Here is a 25,725-nt window from a genome sequence, read left to right as displayed (position 1 = left end):
AAAGTATTTCATGTTGAATAAAAACCTTTTTATTTTTTAAATACAGTAAAAGTTCTGTTCTTTATGTAAGAAGCTGTAATGTATAGTTGAGAAATGCTTTAAAGCAGTTTGAGGGGTGTTTATAAGTGTCTAAAGGAATTCGGTACGGTTCGAAAAAATTTATGTACATATATTTTTTTCACAACGCGAAATTTCGAATTACGCGAGGAGTCTTGGAACGCATCCCTCGCTTAAGTCAGGACCCGACTGTACGGTTGATATACGTGGATTTTCTCAACTATAATTAAAAATAAATTGCTGAGCACGTTTAGCGTTTCTCACTAGAAAAAAAAAAGTATTGCAAATTATTCAATGCAAACCTTGTGATAAAAAGCTTTTTGAAGAGACTTTTAGAATGGGAAATATTTAAAAAAAAAAAGATATTGAGCAACAAAAATAGAACAAGTCAGTTCTTTTAGAACAGAGTTACGTCGAAATCCAATTTCCATGCATGATACCAGTTACATTTTCCCCTTTCCTCTCCAAAGGATTCTTTTATGAGGTTTGGGAAAGAATAGAGAATGGGAGCAAAAAGGACAGATCATCTCATAGGCAACGAGTGAAAGAAACCTTCAAACGAAGAGCAAAACAACCCGTGACAAGCAGCAAATGAAACATATAAAAGCGCCTTTGGTGGCGGAAAGGAGGACCAAGAGACCACAATATAGTATCGCTCACAACATCGTGAGCGGATTCCGCAAATGTCCATTACATTTGTATCTACTGGGAATCATAATGGTTAGCCAGAGGGGGCAAGATTCGGGGTGATCGATTTGAAGAACTGGCCGGAGAATACATAAACTATTGGAGTTCCAAGAAAAGGGCTGCAGATATTATTGAGCTTCAAAATGTTTATGAAAGAAAAATATGGGAGGGAATAAGTGAGAAACAGAAGACAGAAGATAGTATGGATGAACCGATAAGTAAATTGACTGATCACTGCGTAATCGACAGCTGATTATTTATAATGATTAAGATTTTAAAAACAGTGAAATCCCGTTACAAAGAACTTCAGGTGTTCGTTGTAGCGGGAGTTTCGTTGTAATGGAATTTAAGCAATGTAATAGAAATTAAATCGGGACTGGAAAATTATTTCGTTGAAACGGATATTTCGTTGTGTCGGTATTTGTTGTAACGGGATTTCACTGTACAACAATTTCTTCAGCCATACTTTTCCTATATAGTATTAAATTTTCAATCGAAAATAAAATACCTTTTATTCATCCACTCAAGTTCAAATATATATATTTTTTTCGGTTGGTGTGTATGAAACTTGATGTTAATAGTTTTATCAAATATTAATTCATTAATTTAATTAAATTAATTTATTTTTGCTTTATAAGGAAAAAAAAGTTCTCTTACACAAGATATTTAACACGATATAAATTTAGGAATAAATACCGTCAGAGGCGACTTTCTATTTTTCCATTAGATATTATGATTCTACCATATGTATATAAATATTAATGTTAATTGTAATTATTAAAAAGTAACTATAATTTTTTAAAAATGCTGACCTGAGTAGGAATTTACTTCTTTTTTTTTTTTTTTTTTTTTTTTTTTTTTTTTTTTTTTTTACGTGTTTTGAATTGCAATTTCGACTTTTTTTCAGAATTAGTTGATTGTTTATTTCTGTGAGTGATAATTTACTTTTCTCCATTTTCATTTTAATTTTTCTTTGAAAAAATGTTTCAAAATTTTTATTCTAATTCCGCAAACCGGATTCCGTAAGCGTTTATTACATTCCTCAGAATCATAATGGTTAGCCAGAAGGGGTAGGATTCAGGGTGATCGATGAGAAAAACTAGCCGCAGAATACACAAACTATTGAGACAGGAGCTGCAGATATTCCTGAGCTTCAAAATGTTTATGAAAGCAAAAGATGGAAGGGAAAAAGTTAGAAAATTAAGTAGATAGATGTATTGATAATTGAAGATTGAATATAACAAAATGATGTCCGAATAGATGACAAATAATGTACAAGAAAATGAGGCGATAAAATTCATAAAAATAGACCAGTCAGGATAAAAATTTAAATCTTTTTAGAAAAATAGAAAGTAAATCAAGATTCAAAAAAATATATAAATAAACGCGAGACGTTGCTGGGAACACTGACGCAAGAGGGGTGTCAAGGTTAAGAATAGCAATCTCTGATACTTGCAAATGTAAATAGCCAAATATAAATAGTTTGATTTTTAACTACATGACAGTTTGACAGTCATATGTAAAATTGATTAGATGATGAAAAAAATATTTTAAAAGAGCACAATAATAGCAAACGCTGTCCCCATATCCAATTAACGCCTGAACATTTTTTTTTTTTTTCAAATATCAAGCCATCCTAGCTACATGTATTAGACTTGGCTCGCTACCAGAGGGCATTCTAGAGTTTTTAAACACCAGAAGTCGCAAAATCTATCCTCCAAATTTTTGGAAATATTCAGACCTTATTGCAGTTCCATAGACAAGACCACCACAACAACAACAAACTTTCCCTGTGAGAATCTATTTTCAACATTGAGGGGTGGGGGTCTGGAACCGGGGACCACTCTCTTATCTACGCCACTGGTTAAGAATATCAATCACCTTCAATGATTCGTTTGCCTATCAGATAATGTTAAATTTTCTTATTTTTGTCGCACTCAACTCAAATTTTGATTCCCATCCCCCCTCACCACCCTTTTTTCATTTCAACAGTTTTTTTTTTTTTTTATTTGTTTATGTATTTATTGAATCACCTATACCTTTTTCTTATCGCAATCTTGTTATCTTGTTTAACGCTCAAAACATAGTATTCTTCAAAAAAAAAAAAATTGTTTATTTTTAATTTTGGTTAAGACAATAAGACACTATCCTTTCGATTTTCAGACACAACAGCTTAATTTTTTACTACCTACTTAGCCAAGCACATGCTCCAGAAGCATGCTCGAGAAGAGCATCTTTTGGCATGAACCAATGAGCAACGTCTTGGAGAGCGAAATTCAATCATACAAACGTTTTTAAGAATATTATCTTGCTATTTTTACTTTCCCATCTATAGGAATCAATCATACATCAGGCAAAAATCTCTTTGCATAAAAATATATATGTTCACGTTTCGAGTAAAACACCATGAAATCTCTTTCCAGCAAATAATAACTCTGATTTTCAATATTGGTATTTCAACAGGATTGACTACTTTAAATTTCTCGCAAAATGATTCCCACTACAAGGCCATGAACAAACAAAAACATTCCATTTCGAACTCTGCTGATGTTCAACCTCTGAAATTAAAAACGCTGCTTCTCCACGATATCATTACGATATTACGAATATGCAAATCCAAAACATGAACAGCTTTAAAACAAATTAAAAGAAAACAACTTCAAAAGCAATAACTGAGCTAGAAAAGCACCAGCTAATCCCAGGGCACAAGAGGAGAGTGGTAATTACAGTGATCCATCAGCAAACACACGAACTTCCGGTACCAAGTTTAGCCTCCTCCCCTCCCGTCAGCGACATAAACAATTATTCCACTGGCCATTTATTAGAAGCCTTGCGTCACTTTGTTAAGTTACCTAGAATAACATTAGCACATTTTCCTGAATGGAAATAAAAGAAAGCACAGAATGGAACAATGTCTCGTTAAACCTGAGGAAGCATTTATTAGGCTTATCTACAATTTATAAAGTTGCATTTTAATTAAGCTTAGCTGCTTCATTATGCATTCACACTGAGCAATGAAACATAAACAATAGAATTACTTTGCAAGCACTGTAGCCATGACGAAATTAAAACTCACAGGCTCCTGCGCGCAATATTAAATTGTAGTCAAAAAAGGAATGTGGTGAGAAGATTGCTAAAGTTTTAAAATTAAAACTGAATTCATATTTCACAGCATATATTAAGCAGAAATACTGGAGGTGAGACAATGGGAAAACTTTAAAAACGACGGTGCAATAACTGCATAACTAATGAAGTTATTTTTACTGATTGGTTTGAGAATATCACTATCGAAAATGTTTTGTGTTGACAAAAACGTAATTTTACTAGATAGGCATGTCCTTCATGATGGCAAACCAGATTTACTAGCTGGTCAGCCGAAAAAGTACGGTAAGTTTCGATTCAAAGCTCATTAGTAAAACACACAAACATACACAAAATAGGCCAAAGAAGAAAGAGAAAGAACAGGTTTCGGAGTGGTGATTTCAAAAATTTTAGAACACAATTTTGATAAAATTTTCGGACATTTTTAGGACAACAAATATCAAGTTTCGATAACGTAAATGTAATTTGTAAGCTTGATTTTTGTAGTGGGTGATCAAACGTTTCAAATTCAATCTTGAAAACTGCAATAGAATGCATTCAATCTTTTATTCTTTAACACAGTGACACATTATGAAGTGGAAATATTTTATCTTACGATTTGAATCTGAGTTAATCTAAACAGGCAATTTAAAGGAAAATCTTCTAATGAATTTGACTTTATAATAAGTATTCAAATAAGCATTTTATTACAGAAATATACTTTTTTTTCTTCCACTACTTTAGATTTCATGAACTTTAAAAATATACTTTTAATAAGTTTGTTCAATTTTAGGTACAAAAACTGAACTAAGCTTTCTTTCTGTAATAGTAGATATTTTTTATGTAGGTCAAAGGGAAATGAGACGAAATGTAAGTGTACAAGTGAAAATGGTTTTTCTAATGAACTTGCAGTTTTGTTATATCTATCTACATTGCAACTTTCATACTGAATAGATATATATTTTAAGAAATAATGTTCAATAACTAAATTCTGCTCAATCAGTTTATCACATACAGGCCCAAGAGTTAAAAGTTGTTGAACAAAAGTTTTTCAACTCCCTTGTGCATAGCATTATGCACAATATGCAAACAATAAGTTTCTATGTTAACCAGATTCGAGAGCGACATCTCAGCTAACATGGTTTACATATTTTTCATTTAATTTAAAGGGGGAAAATCTGCTGCGAAGCTGTTTTTAATTTCCTTATTATTTTATTTTTATATATTTTTTTCAGTAGAGGAATAACTGCAAGAGTCATAAAGGATAGATAAAACGAATAGCTTCATTTTGAGTATATGTTATGATTAAATGCATTACCCCCCCCCCCTTCTACAGAAAAAAAGGCAGCAGCAGCATGGGTTTCTCTTTCTTTTTTGGAGAACATTTCGTAGGGTCTAGCAATAGCAAGGTCATTTTATCCTAAAATATAGGCATATCATCATAAAAAGTTCACTTTTTAGGTTGAATTTTCTTTTCTGCGCAAATATGAAGTAAAATAATAAAAATTTTAGGACAAAATTCGAAATTTTAGGAATATTAGGATAACTCCTACCCCTGAGAGAACATCTACTGAAATTAAAGACTGGAAAATGAACGATATTTTACTTCAATAAGGATTTTAAATCGTGATTCCGTTCGAGAACTTAAAAAAATCATTAAATCAAAAAAAAAAAAAAAAGTCTCAACTTGAATAAAAAGAATGTCCGACAACAAGAAACTCCCAAACGTTCACATCTTTACTAATATTAAGACTAGTTTTAACAAAATTAATTGTACCTAATGAAATTAATAGCAACCCATAAATTGTTAAAGAAAAACGAAGTTGGTTTAAAGTTAAACCATTCATTTTATTTCCTCATTCCAGTAAAAAATCTTGGGGTATCATTTATTTATATTCTTCCGGGTTTCTACTAAATAATTTTGTTACAAAATATGGCTTTTTGTCGTAATGAGCGGTTAATCTACTTATTTTAGGATTTGTATTGCTTATTACCCGTTCAACACGGATTATCCGGATTTTCTACTACCCAGATTGTCTTTAGTCCCAGTTAGCCCGGATAAATGAGGTCTTCCAGTTGCAAAATCAAATCCTCGATTGCTGGGAAAAAACATTTACAAAAAGAAAACTGGAAAAAGCGAATGAATGTTTTTAAAGATACTTACGGTACACGATGAGTTCAAAACTGATACTAGACTCAACGTCACTACAAGTATACTGGCCCGCATCATTCTTTTCAACGTTCGTAAATACAAGTCTTAATCCCTTTTGAGAACCACCATCAGACTCTTGAATGTGAACTCTATATGAAAGAAGAAAAAATATTGTTTAGTTTTTAATTAACTAGATAAATTTATTAATTAAATCAGTGAAATAAAAGGGCAGTTCAGGTCCGGAGAGTTGTGAATCTTAAAACAACAAACTCTCCACTTCCAATTTTAATTTAGAAGAGGCTTAGATACACAATGCCAGTTTATTTATGTATAGTACGTGTTCATATGGGCGTGATTCGCAGCTTACCTTATTGTAGTAGTTCCCAACCTGGGGGTAATTATTCCTATAAGGGATAAAGTGGGATTTTCCAAGGGGTAAAAGCAGCGCTCGGCCGCAAAACAAAATTATCAAAAATCATGTATATCAAATCTACCTAATCGAAAATCATTAGTGATTGATAAAAAAAGATAATAAACTTGGAGAGCCTGACTTATGATGTGCACTGGCCGAAACAACTATTATTAAACAAATTGTTATAACTTAACAATTTTATAACATCAACCGTCTCATTGACTATTACTTGATTTTATAACAAATTGCTAAGAAACAGGAGCTTTTATATGTTCCAAGAAACACAGAGCTATTAAGAAACCCTATTTTTATTCATAAAAAAATCAATTTTTCATTTTTTTCCAATTTTCCCCGAAAAAAACCGGTAAAAAAAACGTTTTTCTTTGCACCACTTAAAAATTTACGGTAATTTTACATCTCTAATTACGATATATATCCTATATTTATTTTGAAAATATCATGATACAGGGTGGCGACAGGAACTGTGAAAAAAAGTCAGTTGCCTAATTGCTACGGATAATTTAGTAATTGTTAATGACTTAAAATTGTACATTTTTGCAAATAAATTTCCTGTGTCTTCATAAGAACAGTGTCATCATTTAAAGAATTTCTAGAAGTGTGCTGGACTCGTAACAATATGTATGAAATAGTGTACCCGAGAGATACGTGCGACAGGGTGGCGACAGGAACTGTGAAAAAAAGGTTCCCTGACTTTTCCCTGATTTCCCTGATTAAGTTCACCAAATTTCCCTGATTTACGTTACCAATGATAATGGTTTTCTTTCTTTGCTCTACTTGAAATCCATTGTATGTTTGTATAAAATGAAGTATTTTAAACGTTAATTAAAAAATGCACAAATATGTGGCAGTGCAGAATCGCACCTCATTAATTTTATTTTTTTTTTTTGAACAGATAATTGGCGAGAAATGCGTAGCGAATTAGAGTACTTCATTTTGTAAAGCAAAAGAAATTTTTTTTCTTCATAAAATCAATTTTCCCTAATTTTTTGTTATTTTTTCAAAATTCCCTGATATTTCCCGGACTTTTCCCTGATTAATAAAGTTCCCTGACTTTTCCCTGATCTCCCTGATCTGTCGCCACCCTGTGATATTTTGGATATTTATTTTTTCAACTAGGGTATTTTCAATACCAAAATTTATTAATCATAGTAAAATTGTTCATTTGTTATTAAACGTAACCAGAAAGTTATGTACTAAACTTCTCTGATGTATTAATACATCATTAATATAACAACATAATATAATATTCCTTTTTTACTTGTATTTTATATTCATAATATTATTAGTAATGTAATAATTTTAATTCATATTAAAAGTGCCTAATTGAATGTATTAAACGTTGGTCACTGGCCAGAAAGTTATGGTTATGACTGTACACCGACTAATGCCTTTTTTTATTTCTGAATCATATAATTATGTAAAAGTAGCTAACATGAGAAAAACAGCTAATGCTAAATTAACTCAATTAAATTTGATAAAAAATGTAAAATGAAATATTAGATATAAATAAGGAAAGAAACATTAAATTTAAATCTACATATTGTAAGATATAAGAATGTAAACAGTGATTTGAGGATACATTTACTATTTTGAAGACTTTAGCTTGTGAGGATTGAAAATATTGGATATATATCAAAATATCCGATATATATATCAAAATATCGGATATAAAATATCATGATGTTTTCTAACCCTGGATGCAAGTGCCTAAACTAAAAATTTCGAGATAGCCTGTACAAACGGTAGGAGAACCTCTTCTCTGTTTCGGGGCAAAAAATAGAACTAGCATCCCAGGTAGGTACTGCTGTATAGCAGGATATAGAGAAGAAACTAAATGAAACTCTACATGAAACCTAAACTTCAAATGCGTTTTTCGCGAGATAAAAAGTTCACTTAGATCCAATTGCTTCTCACTGCCTCAATTGTTATTTTTTTATTGAATAGTACCAGGGGAAGAAATTTAAAAAGAGCTCCCCTCCTTCAGTGATTTTCCCATTCAACTCCATCAAGCAATGAAAAAACTTCTTTTTCTTACGTAAAATTTTCACAAAGTCAAATCTTTTCACTAGCAGGTTCATCCGAATGGTTCTCAATCATAAATATGTACGCGAATGCAAATTCCACAAACGTCAAGTGTTGAAGATGGGTGTTAGTTTCCGCTAAGAGGGTACCAAAGTAAATTTAACCACAGACCATGCATCAAAACGAGTGAGAAAATGTTGGCAGTAATCGTCTCAATAAGCACTAATTCATCTTCCCCAATGTGGTAAATTTATCTTCACCCTCATATTTTTAGCGCATCAAACCTTCATAAATTCCAAGCATCAACAGTGTTAGTTACAAAATCAATAAGGCTTAGGAGCAAAATCACCCACTTACGGGGAGACAGCGTAGGCTTAAAGAAGCAAGATGTGTGTGTGTGTGTGCGCGCGTGTACTTCAGATATGTATTACGGAGAAATATTGATTCTGAGGGAAGTTCTTGCGAAGATTTATGCAACAAGATTGTCTCCACCCTTCTTGAGAACCGCGAAAGTCAGCTCGTTGGCAGTACTAAAGATTAGAATTTGTGGGCAGAAGTAATTGTTGAACAATTCAGTTTACTCCAGCAGTAATTAATAGAAAAATCTGAATTAACAAAATTCACCAGGAAACTAAAATCGCATTTTTAAAAATAGATGACTAATGTCCTCAAAATAGAATTGACTTAGACGTTCATTGGTTTAGGTACGAGAAAATAATGGGAGAATTCCTTTTTCCTTTGCCGGTTGCTGCGACTTTTCTTAACGTAAATAAATGAAAGATGGATATAGGCTTGTGAGACGTCTCGGTTTTTGGACAAAATCTCTGTGTCCCGGCTGGTTTACTTCACGTCCCGAAAAAAGATCAATTTGATTACAGATGACTAAAAAAGTCTAACAATAATTAACTATGAAGGATTATTAGGGATAATTAATTTGTCATTTGTAACATTGAGTTGCAAAATTTAAATCGGATTAGCGCGTGGGAATTTTTACAACATGGGTAAGACCAAAAAGACTTTCTAAAAAACTTAATAGCCAAAGAAATGTACTTGTAAATATTGTTCATGTTTTTATTATTCCTTTATTACCATAAAGGAAATAAAAGGTTTAGATTTATCTGCTTGTGTCATTTTTTATTACTCCTGGTTTAAGGTTCGTAATAAGTAACCATTATTCATCGCATTGTGAATAAACTACTCTCTATAAAACACTCTAAAGGCCAACCAGGGTTGTGTAACCTTATGAATACGCGGGGGGAGGGGGGATTCCGGTGTCCCGATTGAACATTTCAAAAATCTGGCAAGCCTAATAAATAAAACAGATTTTGGTTTTGGATTGGGTCACCATCGGAAGGGGATCATTAATGTCATAATTCTGTCACAAATTGAGTTGAAGAGAGGAAAAAAGATTATTAACCCCATGACCCACCCAATGGATCCGCGCTCGCTCTTTCGCCCCATAACCTAATAAAATCAGCATTTTTTCGTGTAGTCAAACCTTGATATCTCGAAACATTTGATGTCTAGAAACAAAAATTTTCCTCAGCATTTTCTATAGAAACCCCTATGTATTTTCCATAGTTATCTCGAAATTTATTTTTCGAAGCCCTTGATATGTCGAAATTTTTGCACAGAAGCAAGTTTCAATCGTCCTTTTGCTTTGGCAATTTTTGTAGCAAAACCAGTTTTAAGGACAATTGCTTAACGTTTATCATCTCTTTTCTTGGAAATTTTGTGAATAGGGGAGTGTTGGTATGAAGGGGGGTGTTGTGTTTTCCCCAGAGTTTAGAATTTTTGTGCATTTCTCTCGGACATGTTGCCCACTTTGAGGAAAGGGGGGTTCGATTTTTCGTCTGACAGTTTTCAAGCGAAAACGGAAAATGGATTCCTTATTTTTATCATTCAGCTTTTTTAACTCCTACAAAATGACTGCTGAGAACTTTTTGAATGTGAGGTTACTGGTTAAAGATAAAACAAGAATTTTTAAATTTTTAGGTGAAAAAACCAAGTTGAAATTGTTGTTCATTTCAAAATCTTATCCTGTGCACTTTCGACAATTAGAAAATTTCAAATCTAGTGAAATATTGAAGATTACTTTATCGATCGTAATTCTAAATGGTCCCATAGTACATATATAAATGCATATAGCGTACGTGTGTGTAAATGTGAGAGTTACTAGTGTAATTTTTTAAAAACCTTGATAACTCAAAAACTCGATATCTCGAAAAAATTTCCCGTCCCAAAAGATTTGAGATATCGAAATCGTACTATATCAATTACTAAAACACGGAAAACAAACAGAACACCCAGCAAACTCCTTCACCTAAAAAACACAGCACGAAATTAAAAAACGAAGAAAACCGAGCAAAAAAAAAAACTGGAGATTAATCACACAGATGATTAGCTCATCTGCCTCAGTGTAGTAAAACAACACACAAACAATAAATAATTCACTAGACAGACAACGAAATTAGCCACCAGTCGCGAGTTCATCGCGCGTGATGCATCGGCTGTTCAGAAGGAATCATCACCTGCTGGTTATCACAAACAATCGTACTCCAGAGCCAACGGCCAGGGTTGACGACTCACAGCAGGGAGCCTTTTGTTCAACCGTGGGTGACAAAACAGCGGAGTCGCGACGATCTATTGATCACGGCTATATGAATCATCGACGCAGGAAGCGAACCTCTGGGTTCTCAATACCAGAGGATTCTATATAAAAAGAATCGAACGAATAATATGGGAGCAAAAACAAAACGGACGGCGGTGTGACCCCTGCCGAAACGTGTGTGTGTGTGTGATGGTTGAAATGACATGAAGAATAGCAGAGAGTCAACGATGCCTGAATTGCAAGAAAATACGCATCACATGCTTTTGCCTTGCAATGTGGGGTAAGTAAACTTGGCAACACAGGATATCAAAGAAAGAAAATCGTTATCCACCTTACCTTTTAACTAGCGTTATTTCCGTTCGGACACGCCCAAGGAAATGTGCAAAGAATGAACATGAAGGTACGCAAACACACATAAATGGATGGATAGAGTGCGACATGTAGCAGTTGCTAACTATGTAAGTGAATGTATGTTGAAAATGAATAAAATAGGTGCATTAGGGCCATTCCACGGAAAACGGTCATTTTGTCCCGCCCGTGACGCCTCATACATTTCATTAAAAGTAATACTTTAAAATATTAACTTTTTTTTTTGGTGTGATTTCTTAAGCAAAAAATTTCGTCGTTATCCTTTAAAATTATTAATTTTTAATGAAATATATGAACCTTCACTTGGAAACAAAGGGTTGACTTTTTCTTCAAATGGCCCATTAAATAAAATGATTTTAAACCAAATGTCAATCAAATGATTTTTCCCATTATTAGCTATTATGTTTGTAAAAGAACGACGTTCAATGAACTAACTAGACAGAAATCATTATTCAACTAATTTTTGGAATACAACTAGCCTGTGATATTTACTTCAAATTCAAAGCAGCTTAGAATTTCATTCTGATTGCTGAAATCGATTTGGACAACGAGTAAGAAGAGCACGAAAAACCAGTAGAAAGAATAACTTAAGAAAAATTTATTACATTTTACTTTTGGAAATACATACTGTCAGAACAGGGGTGCCTTGCTTCGGCGAATTAGGAGTCTATTTCTCTTTTAATGCCATATGTTTCTTCTCATTAAGTTCATAAGTCTTCATGCTCATATTTTATCAGTCTTCGGTAAATCGGAGTTTTATACGGTAAATTAAGCAATTCCCTTGCCCAAAAAAATTGTGTTCCGGGAGCCTCTGGGTCAAAAATAATTCATGCGCTTGTTCCTACAGATTTTGACTCCATATATTTACTGTTTTAAACTTTTAATTTCCACATAATCTTGCGCTTTGTAGCCTTCCGTTGACTTTTCTTTTTGTAGCTATGCGTCTGTCAACGCATTGCTAGAACTATAGTGCAGCTACAACTATATGTGTCAACCTGTAAACATTTTTCACGTATGTCCTTGATGTGTGATTTTCGCGACATTTTTTGGTGGTTCGACGACGGTTGTGATTGCTGACGTGGGTCCTAAACACAATGGTATTTTTGTAAAATAAACGAACTATTTCATCTTTCTTTTAAGATCCCTGCGAATTTTTTTAAACTAGAATTTTTTAGTAATTTACTGCATCAACATACATTTAAGTTGTTTTGTATCTCTTTTATTTGTCTTTAAAAAACACATTAACAGTAAAATTAGGAACTGATTACATCCGAACAGAAAAGGAAGGAAGGACTAAGTAATGTCCCTTTGGCTTGGCTTTAAAAAAAAAAAATGCCAAGTAGCGTACATAAACTTAATGATTACATATGTAAACTGCATATGAATCTTTTATGAAAATGATATATCTCAGCAGACGGAAAGAAAAAAAAAAAACATTACAAGTCTAAGGAGAGAAAAAAAGAAACGGCGTGAAGATAAAAATAAAAGAATGTGTTTGGTAACAGAGACATCAATAAATAATTCACTTGTAGAAAAAGAAGGAGTAAGAACAATGAAGCCACGTGATGAGGAAAGAAATATGGGATTAATGCACTATACACGCTAACTTTTCATTCACAACGCTTTACCTGCATCGAAATTGATAAATTAATGCATAATTAAGCGTAAATTATTCTTTTTAGGTCGTTCAACGAACTATTAATCGCTAACTTTTTTTTTCTTGAACAATGCGTTTTCATGTTTTATTGTCTCAAAACAAACAAATAATTAAATGAAGTTTCATAACTTGGCACAGTTTTTACTTGTCATTACCGATTTCGATGGAATTCGTAAATTGAATAGAAAAATTGCAAAAGGCAAGCAAAGAATAAAATTTTGAATTCTGACTGTTTATCTGATATTCTTCAAAATCTATTTATTTTTAAGAATGCGAAATATCTTCTGAAGAAAGAACTGAATTTTGGGATATTTGACTTTTTAACTTTATTTTTGATACTGAAAAAAAAAATTTAGTACTTTCTCTACTCTCTTCTCTACTCTCAACTAATAATAAAGCTGAAAGTCTATCGTCTGGATTTCTGTCCGCATCTCTGTGACGAGCATAGCGCCTAGCGACTGTGACGAGCATAGCGCCTAGACCGTTTGGCCGATTTTCATGAAACTTGGCACAAAATTAGTTTGTAGCATGAGGATGTGCACGACGAAGCGATTTTTTGAAAATTCGATTTTGTTCTTTTTCTACTCCAATTTTAAGAACATTTTCCCGAGCAAAATTAACATAAGATGGACGAGTAAATTACCAAGTTATCATAACGCGGAACCGTAACATGTGCAAGCCAATTGGCGAGAAGTTCATCATACATTATTTGTAAATATACAGGTGAACCAGGGTTGGCCAAACTGACCCAATTGGGTTGGACCCAATGGGTTTTTTTGAAAAAACCCATTTAAAAAAACCCATTATTTAGTCCATTTTTGGGTTTTTTAAAATTTTCTGAGAAGTTTTAAAAAAATTAATTAATTTAAATACCTTCACATTTTAAACTTCTTTTTTATTTGTTCTTCACCACAGACTAATAATATATAAAAAAAAATTAATTTTGAACTTTAATAGTATTTTTTAACTCTCAACGGCATTAAAAAAATACGTCAAAGATTTTAAATAAATGTATTTAAATTTTTTCTTTAACTGGTCAATAAATAACTCAAATTATCTTGACCAAGTTCTGTCACATCTGATTTTCTCAATATTTGTAGATTGTACAGAGGAAACTAATCTAGTTAAAAGGCTTTCATGTGAATTATTTTCTGCTAACCAACACGTCACAAATCTCAAATAAACACAAGGTATATTTTTTTAGAAATAAACAGAATTTTCAAACGGTCGACAGAAAACAGAACAGGTGCAGTATTTTCATTATCTTACGAAAAAGTTTAATATTTCTTACTCTGTACACAGAAATAAAAAAACAGGCAAAATAAAATTCAAAGAAATGTCTTGATTAAGCTAGAATTCAGTAAAAAGGGATTTAAACTACTTGAGGTTCTACAGTAGTTTTGCATAACGAAATGAAATACAATAAAGCAAAATGCAAAAAAGAAAAAAAAATGTAGTAATTAAAAACGAACAATAGATTTTATCACTCGAGAAGTACCTTGCCTTAACTGTTGGTAATAATGAAAGTTAAACAATCTGAAATTTCACCGTTCTTGGGTTTTTTCGTCTTTTATACTTTTCTTCAGAAAACGCTAATTTTAACTAGTTTTCCAGCTTTTTTTACCCGAAGACAATTTTTGCACTTTGTCCATATACTTACGCTACAATATGCTACAAGTACCCCACATTTTCCCTTAAAAAAGACAAAAAAAAAAATCCACATTTATTTTAAAAAACCCAACTTTAGTAGGGTTTTTTTGGGTTTTATTCAAAAAACTCAAAAAACCCTGGATCCATGGGCTTTTTTTAAAAAAACCCGGGTTTTTGCCAACCCTGAGGCGAATCAAAAGACCTTTTAATTTTCTACTATGGGCAAGCAGGGGTGATTGTGAGTTCATCAAAAAATACCTGAAAGTTTCAAAGCGAGAACGGGAGGGGGGGGGGTAATCTTTGGCTCCTATCACTTAAGTGCACCTATGTCATAGCATTAAATAGTTCAATAGTCAGAGTCAAAATAGTGTGTGTACATTTGATTCAAATTTTAATGGGTTACAAAGTTACTTTTGAGCTGGTGTTATACAAAATTATCTTGACATTTGTCCCTCTTAAGGGATAGGTGTCCATCTTAAGGCTCTTGCAGGTATATTTGATAAGTATTATATAATTTTTAAAAAGTTGCGGAGGTAGGGAGATAAAAGCATAACAAAAAAAACCATAATTCCGGTATTTCCGGAAATAAAAATACCGGAAATTCGGTAAAATAACGGAACACAATCACCCCTGGCAAAGCCGTGCGGGTGCCACTAGTTACTAATAATAATGCTGGAAGTCTGGATATCTGGATGTCTGTAACGCGCATAGCGCCAAGGTCGTTCGGCCGAATTTTATAAAATTTGGCACAAAATTAGTTGGTAGCATAGGGATGTGCGCCTCGAAACGATTTTTCGAAAATTCGCTTTTGTTCTTTTTCTATTCCAATTTAAAGCCCACTTTTCACATAAATTTGATAATATAGAGGAGAAATATTTCATTCACATTTTTAAGTTTTAGGTCATTCGAAAGCTTGGAATTTTCTGCGTAATTCTGTTCGAAGTTTCTACGAGTATTAGGAGAGCTGTAAGAATCGTTCAAAGGAAACCAAAGTCCAAGGCTTACTTTCTGCAAGCCAAACGATTCAGAATGATTAAGCTCGAGAATATATTCAAAAATTAAAGATAAATGGAAATTATTTTCGAAAGGGAAATAAAATTTGTATGTTAAACGTTTTTTACTCCCTTAGATTGTTTCGTTGCTTTTCTTTTTTTTTAACATTTTTAAAAACGTGCTTACTTTAATGATCAATCCTTTTCTTTTTAACCCCCGACACACAAAGAAAGGGGGTTATAAGTTTGACGTGTCTGTGTATCTGCGTGTTTGTGCATCTGTCTGTGGCACTCTAGCGCCTAAACGGATGGACCGATTTTGAAAAAAAAATTGTTCGAAAGGAGAGTTGATCGAGTGTTCTTAGCTAGGTTGCGTCTTTGGATGACAGTAATTAACGAAGACATTAATTAAAAACCTCTAAAAGGTTTTTCGTGATTTTTGCAGTGAAAACATGTTTAAAAAATTTTAAATTTACTACCAAAATAAAGAGAATTTTTTTCCGCGTCTGATAGAATGTGTTTGGAACTTCCATGTTACATAGAATTCGGCTTACAAAGTTTTTCAAAGCAGATTTTAATAACGGCTGAGCTTTCATTCACGCGATTGATCATCGAATTCATTGTTGGCCGACAAGGAAATTAAACACAATGATTTTAAAAAAATTTATCTGTGCCAGTTTCTATTTGTTAGCAAATAAAACAATTGAAATTGTTTTTTAATAGTATAAGGCTTTTAAAAGGATTTTCAATTTTCCCTCTTGATTCTACAGTTGCGACTCAGTCGGGGAGGGGGGGGGGGTAAATTAAAATATTTGAACTGTTGAGAAGAAGTCGTCCGATTTTACTTTCTTAGTTTTTATGGAATTATGTTCAACAAATTGTTAAAATATTGCTATTACAACGTTTTTTCTATAGTGTTAATTTTGGATAAATGTGTTATTTTGCGTTTTAAGCAAGGAAGGGAAACTTCTTTCTTTTTTTAAAATGTCTTCTGCTGGTTTCTGTTAAGCTTCATGCTAAGTTTTTAAATTTCAAACCAGCCAAAAATATGAGGAGATAATGAAAAAAAAAAAAAAAAGAACGAAAGAAAGAAATTAGGAAAGAAAATAGACGATAACTGCAAGTATACAGGCGAACCAAATGACCTTTTAATATTCTACTACGGACAAAGTCGTGCAGGTACTAGTTATATAAATAAAATTAATCATGATTATCAGCTTTTAGAACAGCAACGCATAAATGTACTTCGCCACAATTTTGGTTATTATGGATTCTAATGTCGCAGTGGTTTGCTAATATTGTCAACCAATTAATCCTCCAATGAAAGGCTTTTCGCGGTTAATTGTTAAACTTTCATGACACATTAATCCGAATTGTCTCGTCTTTAAGTAAAATTTTTTTTAAAAAAAAAGGTTCCTCGCACGCGAATATACCGAATATATTTTACCAACAAGACTATTATAAAACGTCCACAATGAAAGAAATAACAGTAGTAATCAAAATTTGAAATAGTAAAACCTCGTTTTACGAGCATAATTCATTCCAGTCTTAGGCGTAGACCTTGAACTTGGCGCCTTCATTTACGTATAATAAACCATCCGAAAAAAAAAGGTGTTTCAAGAATTCACATAACCATAAGTTATTAGCCCAAAAATATCAATTTTCCCACTATTGTTATTTGTGATCTTTCAGATCAAAATGCTAAGAGTATTACACGTTTCCTTTGCACAGTGAAATCCTAAATTCAGTTTCTAAACGTACAATAGAATATTTCTAAAAGTACTAGAATATTTCTTAATGGAAAATGTTAGAAGTTCATTCAACGCTGAAAAACAGCTTCAATGGCAGTCAGTTGCCTAATTGCTACGGATAATTTAGTAATTGTTAATGACTTAAAATTGTACATTTTTGCAAATAAATTTCCTGTGTCTTCATAAGAACAGTGTCATTATTTAGAGAATTTCTAGAAGTGTGCTGGACTCGTAACAATATGTATGAAATAGTGTACCCGAGAGATACGTGCGACAGGGTGGCGACAGGAACTGTGAAAAAAAGTTCCCTGACTTTTCCCTGATTTCCCTGATTAAGTTCACCAAATTTCCCTGATTTACGTTACCAATGATAATGGTTTTCTTTCTTTGCTCTACTTGAAATCCATTGTATGTTTGTATAAAATGCAGTATTTTGAACGTTTTAAGTTGTGTAAAGTTGTTGAACTAAAGATATATTTTAAAAAGATGCTACTTTTTTAATAAAATGGTTAAAATAAAAAGCGTATCAAGTCAACTTTTTATTGGGAAAAAAACTTACAAAACAGTATATTAATTTTTTCTACAATGGAAAGATTATAGAAAATTAAAAAAAAACTTGACTTCCAGAAACACCACTTAGCATAAGAATTTTAAGAAATTATTAAAATTACTCTTAAAAACATATGTGTATTTATGATAGAATTAAAAAGTAATAGAAATTATTTTGAACTAAATTTTCAAACAGTATAATAATTGTTGCAAGAATAACAAGTAATAGTGAAAGAAGAGAAGCAATGTAGTTATTCTTATATAACCAACTTTGCATAAATATTGACATATTTATGCAAAACAGATGAAACCATTTGACATCCATTCATGGGGAGCTTTTCTCTAATCAAGAACATAGAGTTTAATGAATGAACACAGCATTTTAACAATGAAAAAATCAAGATATTTGCTTAAGTACACAAGTTAACTCTATTTCAAATGATTTCAGTATGTAACGAAAAAAAATCTTAGATTGCTTTTGTAACAAAAAACTTTGAAATGCAAGGAAAAGAAAAAAAGCAATTAGTTAATTTCAAAATATATAAAAGAAGAATACAACTTGGTTATAAAATTAAAGAATCAATTAAGTCTGAAGAAAAGAAAACTTTTATAATCTGCGGAGACAACAAATAGTATAATGGCAACAAAGGTTTTTTTTATTGAAAGTTCAATTTTAGCAATTTAATTAAAAACGCGAAGAAGTAATAACTTTTAAGCTTTTATAGTATTAATTCAAAAGCCAAAGACTTCTTCTTGAAATCGTGATTAGAGTACGCTAATTACTTCGAGACAATGGAATAAAGGCAAAGGAGCTAAGGCATTAATGAAGGCTTCCTCTTTGCCTGTATGGTTGCTTATTTTACATAGCACTGAAAGCGTAGAAGGAAATTTCAAGCTAGGTAAAATAAACAACCTAACAGACACAGAAGCAATCTTAGGAAGTTCATCCTGTGGTTAATAAGTAAGATTCAATACTTTGACGTTGAGGAAAAAAGATGCACAAATATGCGGCAGTGTATAATCGCACCTCATTAATTTTACTTTTTTTTCTGAACAGATAGTTGGCGGAAAATGCGTAGGGAATTAAGGTACTTAATTTTGTAAAGCAAAAAAAAAAAAAAAAATTTTCTTCATAAAATCAATTTTCCCTGATTTTTTGTTATTTTTTCAAAATTCCCTGATATTTCCCTGATTAATAAAGTTCCCTGACTTTTCCCTGATCTCCCTGATTTCCCTGATCTGTCGCCACCCTGTGCGACTTTTCATGTTGGTATAGATAGGCTGCGACCGAGGAAGGTTAAAAAAAGAATGTCAAACATTATGTGTTAAAAATAAAAATAATATGCTTCTCTTTCCCTGCCATCTTCCATTTCATCCTTAAAAAGTTAGTTAAGCGAGGGTTTACAGCACTTAAAATACACTGTTAAAAATTCAGGAAGATTTTCTGGTAATTGTTACTGTAAAATTGCATCGCCGACGCATCGCTGATTTTTACGGTAATTTATACCGGAGAAATAAGCGATCCCAGCGCCAACTGGTTGCTGTGGCCTACCGAGGAAACCGTAAAATTTTACAGTAACATTTGATTTTTACGGTAATAGTTACTGGCAACATGGATGCCAGTATATGATGTTTAATATATATATATATATATATATATATATATATATATATATATATATATATATATATATATATATTAAACATCAAAACACATCCAAATTATAAACTTACAGAGCAATGTAAGGGGTCTGATGAAACGTAAACAAGAAAAATCAGCGCAGTTCCTTCCACAAAAGTCACTAAACGTTGAAAATAATGAAGCTGTATTATCAAAATAAATAAACAAGTAAAGCTGGCTTACATAATGGTTAAAAAAGCAATCCCCTTACCAAACGAAAACTTTTTCAGAACACTCAAAATAAACGAGGCTCAAATAGTAACTTCGGTCTTTTCAGACACACATTTCAGCATTTTTGGAAAGCCATTAGAAAAGAAAAACTACAACCAACCTGCTCGGCGAAAATACTTAAAAGTGCCACTTAAAATGAACGAGGAAGCGAAATTTAATAGAAATAAAAGGCCATTTCTTTTCTGTAACGATCCCAGATATGCAAAATAAGGAATTATGGGAAAAAGACAGACCAGCTGTAACTAGTATTCGGAATACATATTCCAACGTAATCAGTTTTAATCAAAAGTTCTTAACATGTTTTTGAGTTTCGTTTGATATTTGTTCTAACACGGAGGCGTTTAATAAAAGGCTTATTTCATTGTGGAAGTCTTAAGAGAAGAAAACGTGGAAAAAACATTTAATGAAACAACAGCACGCCGCTGCTTAATTAAAAACATTTTTTTGTAATTTTTTGGTGAAAGTATAATTTATATGTGGGTTAAAATTTTTGTTTCTTTTTAGATAAAAAGTGAAAAATAAAAATAAAACGGACTGTCAACAGTTTTTATTTTATGGAGAGAGAGAACTAACTACCCGTGTTCCCCTGAAAAGAAGACCAGGTCTAATATTAATTTTCACTGCAAAAGATACGCTAGGGCTTAGTTTCGGGGGATGTTTTTTTTTATCCTCCATTTTAGATTTTTGCTCTTTGCTTAAAGGAGTTGAATATAAGAATTGTACATAGAAATTGTACATACATGTTTGAACTAATTCATATCTAATAGAGACGTACCGAGTACTTGGTAACTACTCGGTACTCGGCCAATTTGCCGAGTACTCGGTACTCGGCCAAATTCTGATCAGATACTCGGCCAATACCGAGTAGTTGCAAAAAATTGAATATTGTCCAAGACAGATACTAAAATTTATATAAAAAAAAAGAGCAAGCATTATATTCTGCAACCATCTACAATTAAAATTTATAAGTCAAATTTAAATTTTTGGGAAAAATGAAGTTTGTAATGCTTCAATGAAATAAATATTTTGATGTCCTCAAAGTTAATAAAGCTTATTTATTAACTAGTATGTTGTGGCCATCACGAAACTTTCTTCTATATTTGTCTTTTTTTTTTTTTTTTTTTTTTTCTGATCCCTCCCCACGCTTGACGAGGAAGCAATTCGCTACTCCAGCGCTCGAATACGCTACCTTGCGGTGATTTACAAAACTGCCGGAAAAACTAAAACATTGCCACATTGCGTTCCACGTAAGTCTGTTGACTTAAACATAGGCAGTTTGTTCAGAGTATTTATTAACGCAATCGATGTATCTTGGATTGCTTTCAGCAACAGGAAAGTGTTCGAGCTCCTCAAAATAATGTTAGTTTTCATTATTTCCCTCTAAAAAGTGATTTGATTGAGAAATGGTGAAAGCACGTTAACACCGGGAAACTCTGAATTAACAAACTTGGATAACGTTATACCAGGTAAAAATTTTATTGTTTTGTGTGAATTTGTAAGAATATGGGTTTTTTTTAATCTTAAATTAATTTAACAAACCATATTTTACAGCAGCATTTAGTTGGAATAGACAGTATGCAAAAAATTTTCGTGAATATATTATCGTAGAACGAAATGAAAAATGTTTAACCGAGAAAGAATTTATTTTGTTGCTTTTATTCTCAGCTGAAAGATTTCGCCAAATTTGTTTAGGGTTATAGTTTTAGTATTGTGCGAGCTAAGTATCCTTGGCGAGATTTCGAGTTTTTAGTTAAACCATTGCCTTGTATAACGTTATCCAAGTTTGTTAATCCAGAATTTTCGCTTTCACCTATTATTAAGGAAATAATGAAAACTAACATTATTTTGAGGAGCTCGAGAATACTACTAAGGGACGAATTAATTTCTGAAGCTGAAAGCAAACTAAGACACATCGATTGCGTTAATAAATACTCAGAACAAACTGCTTGTGTTTACGTCAACAGACACACATGGAACGCAACGTGGCAAAGTTTTAGTTGCATTCGCAGTTTTATAAATCACCGCAAGGTAGCGTATTCGAGCGCTGGAGTTCCGAATTAAAATCACGAGAAATAAGCAGACGATAATCTATTACGATTTATCTTTCTTATTGTTACATTAATAAAGCTATTTTTATTCGCTAAAAAATAATGATAATAAAAATAAATCAGCACCTCTTGGCGCGATTGGCGCCAAAATTGAACCAAAGCCTGTTTACATATGGATTCACATATATTCCAAATTTCAACCAGAACGTAGCATTACTTCTTGAGATAGGGTACTCAACAATGGAAAAAAAGAACGGGCGATTGCGCTACCCCCTTTTTAGCTGTTGACACCAAAATAAAATCAGCTTTTATACCCACTAAGGGCCACTTGCCGATAAATTTTTCTTTCATTCCGTTCATTATTTCTTGAGATACAGCAGTCACAATTGACGACAAAAAACGTTCTATAGCTCAACCCAGTTGAGTTCAGTTTGAGTTATTGACACTAAAATTGAGTCAGCACCTGTTCCTGTTACTGGCAACATATGGACCAAATTTTGTTTGATTCCGCAAGTTACTTCCTGAGGAATAGCAATCACGCGTAACTCAAAAAACGTCTTATTGCTCCACCCCCCTTGGAGGAATTCGCGCCAAAAACCAATGGGCACAAGTTCACATAGGGGCACATATGTGTACCAAATTTCGTTCGATTTCATGCGGTAGTTTTTGCTGTAGAGCGGCCACAAAAAACTGGTCACACACAGACATGACACACACACACAGACAGACATTTTCCAAAAATAGTCGAAATGGATTCAGCACACCTCAAAACGTTCGAATCCGTCAAAATTCGAAATTCGAAAATTTGCACGAATCCAATACTTTCTTCTATATATATTAGATATAGAAGAAAGTAAAAATTATGCAAAAAAAGGTAAGTATAGAAAATATGGAATTTTTATATTAAAAATGGACTTTTGCTACAAACAAAAATTAGTTATAAAAAATATAAAAATACCTTTGCTTAAAAAATAAAAGGAAATAAAACAAAGTTAAAAGCACAGTGCAGGAACACTGCAGACACGTGTTTTGGCGTTACAAGGAATTTCTTTTTCAATGCACAAAATGTTAGCTCGTGGATTTAAAGGCATCCGACAAAAGTCGGATTTTTTTTGTCGTATGTCTTTACATTCTTTAGCTCACATGTTATGCACTGAAAAAGACGTTCCTTGTAACGGGGGGTCAGAAACACGTGTCTGCAGTGTTCCTGCACATTTGCTTGACTGCTTTTAAAAATTATTTATGTTTGGCGGACTAGAACTATAATTGATTGGCATGCAGCGAAACCCCTACTAACGGACACCCCTCTTATGCGGACAATTTTTAATTCCCCAGTTCCAATGCAAATAACATTATTAAACCCCTGTCTTGCAAACACCTCTCTATTGCGGACAAAAAAAAATTGTCCTGTTAGTGTCCGCATTAGAGGGATTTCACTGTAATTTGTTTTAATTCCAACTTGATTAATCATACCTTTTATTTATTTATTTTTAATTTTAAAAATAATTTTTTTGTAAAATTTTTGACACAAGCAAAATTGTTTATATAATGCGTAATTAAATTTCAGCAGGAATTTAGTTTTTAAAACTATTATATGGACAAGGAGGTCTATACTACTATTCCAATAAGTTAAAATTCATCACATGTGTATCGGTGGTTCTTCTTAAAACATAATTGGTACTTGGTAACTCGGCCGAGTAGTGAAAGGCCGAGTACTCGGTACTCGGCTACTCGGCCAAAGTGCTACTCGGTACGTCTCTAATATCTAATCAAGAGTTCCATTTTCAGAAAGGGAGGGATAGAGTGTAAAAAATAGCAGGTCTCTCCGTGGTGCACAATGGTAATGCTAAATCTGTTAGGCGTAAATTTGCGATTTTTACTTTCTTCTATATCTAATATGTAGAAGAAAGTATTGGATTCGTGCAAATTTTCGAATTTCGAATTTTGACGGATTCGAACGTTTTGAGGTGTGCTGAGTCCATTTGGACTATTTTTGGAAAATGTCTGTCTGTCTCTGTGTGTGTATGTGTGTGTGTGTGTGTCACGTCTGTGTGTGACCAGTTTTTTGTGGCCGCTCTACAGCAAAAACTACCGCATGAAATCGAACGAAATTTGGTACACATATGTGCCCCTATGTGAACTTGTGCCCATTGGTTTTTGGCGCGAATTCCTCCAAGGGGGGTGGAGCAATGGGACGTTTTTTGAGTTACGCGTGCTTGCTATTCCTCAGGAAGTAACTGGCGGAATCAAACAAAATTTGGTCCATATGTTGCCCCTAACAGGAGCTGGTGCTGATTCAATTTTGGTGTCAATAGCTCAAACGGGGATTGAGTTATAGAACATTTTTTGTCTTCAATTGTGACTGCTGTATCTAAAGAAATAACAAACGGAATCAAAACAAAAATTTTTCGACAAGTAGCCTTTAGAGGGTATAAGTGCTGACTCTATTTTGGTGTCAATAGCTGAAAAGGGGGTGGCGCAATCGAACGTTTTTTTTTTTTTTTTGATTGTGAGTTCCGTATCTCAAGAAGCAATGCTACCTTCTGGATGAAATTTGGAATAAATGACAATCCATATGTAAAAACTAGTATGTTGTGGCCATCACGAAACTTTCTTCTATATTTTTCTTTTTTTTTTCTGATCCCTCCCCATGCTTGACGAGGAAGCAATATTCCCAACAAAAACAAAATTACATGCAAAAACTTGACGACCATCCCAATGTCTGAATTATTGCAAAAGCAAAGCAAAGAGCGAAAATTGAAAGTTATTTTAAAAGCCTTGCTTGAATTAATTACAAATATTTTATTTGTTAACAAACATAAGATGGCAACAGTTAAAAATTTTAAATCATTGAGATAATATTTCCTATCATTTCCATACAATTAAAATCACGAGAAATACGCAGACGACAATCTATTACGATTTATCTTTCTTATTGTTGCATTAATAAAAATGTTTTTATTCGCAAAAAAAAAAAAAAAATCAACACCTCTTGGAGTGATCGGCGTCAAAATTGAACCAAAGCCTGTTTACAAATGGATTCACATATATTCCAAATTTCAACCAGAACGTAGCATTACTTCTTGAGATAGGGCACTCAAAATGGAAAAAAAGAACGGGTGATTGCGCTACCCCCTTTTTAGCTGTTGACACAAAAATAAAATCAGTTCTTATACCCACTAAGGGCTACTTGCCGATAAATTTTTCTTTCATTCCGTTCATTATTTCTTGAGATACAGCAGTCACAATTGACGACAAAAAACGTTCTATAGCTCAACCCCCGTTTGAGTTATTGACACCAAAATTGAATCAGCACCTGTTCCTGTTAATACCAACATATGGACCAAATTTTGTTTGATTCCGCCAGTTACTTCCTGAGGAATAGTAAGCACGCGTAACTCGAAAAACGTCCCATTGCTCCACCCCCTTGGAGGGATTCGCGCCAAAAACCAATGGGCACAAGTTCACATTGCGGCACATATGTGTACCGAATTTCGTTCGATTTCATGCGGTAGTTTTTGCTGTAGAGTGGCCACAAAAAACTGGTCACACACAGACGTGACACACACACATACACACATACATACACACACACATACACACACACAGACAGACAGACATTTTCCAAAAATAGTCGAAATGGACTCAGCACACCTCAAAACGTTCGAATTCGTCAAAATTCGAAATTCGAAAATTTGCACGAATCCAATACTTTCTTCTATATATTAGAAATAGAAGAAAGTAAAAAGGTGTT

At 33.0% G+C, this 25,725-nt stretch overlaps 1 protein-coding gene across 2 annotated transcripts in view; it reads right to left on the bottom strand.

Moving 5' to 3' along the window:
- Window positions 1-25,725, bottom strand: part of LOC129222730 (roundabout homolog 2-like) — a 180,690-nt gene that overhangs the window by 54,574 nt on the left and 100,391 nt on the right. For both annotated transcript variants that reach the window (XM_054857260.1, XM_054857261.1), the window contains exon 3: window positions 5,990-6,126. In XM_054857260.1, the coding sequence (XP_054713235.1) occupies window positions 5,990-6,126 (137 nt within the window). The remainder of the gene's footprint in view (window positions 1-5,989; window positions 6,127-25,725) is intronic.

The sequence above is a fragment of the Uloborus diversus genome, chromosome 5, assembly GCF_026930045.1.
Source record: "Uloborus diversus isolate 005 chromosome 5, Udiv.v.3.1, whole genome shotgun sequence".
Taxonomy (NCBI): domain Eukaryota; kingdom Metazoa; phylum Arthropoda; class Arachnida; order Araneae; family Uloboridae; genus Uloborus; species Uloborus diversus.
Note: the sequence above shows the minus strand (reverse complement) of the source record. Positions and strands in the feature narration are given on the sequence as shown.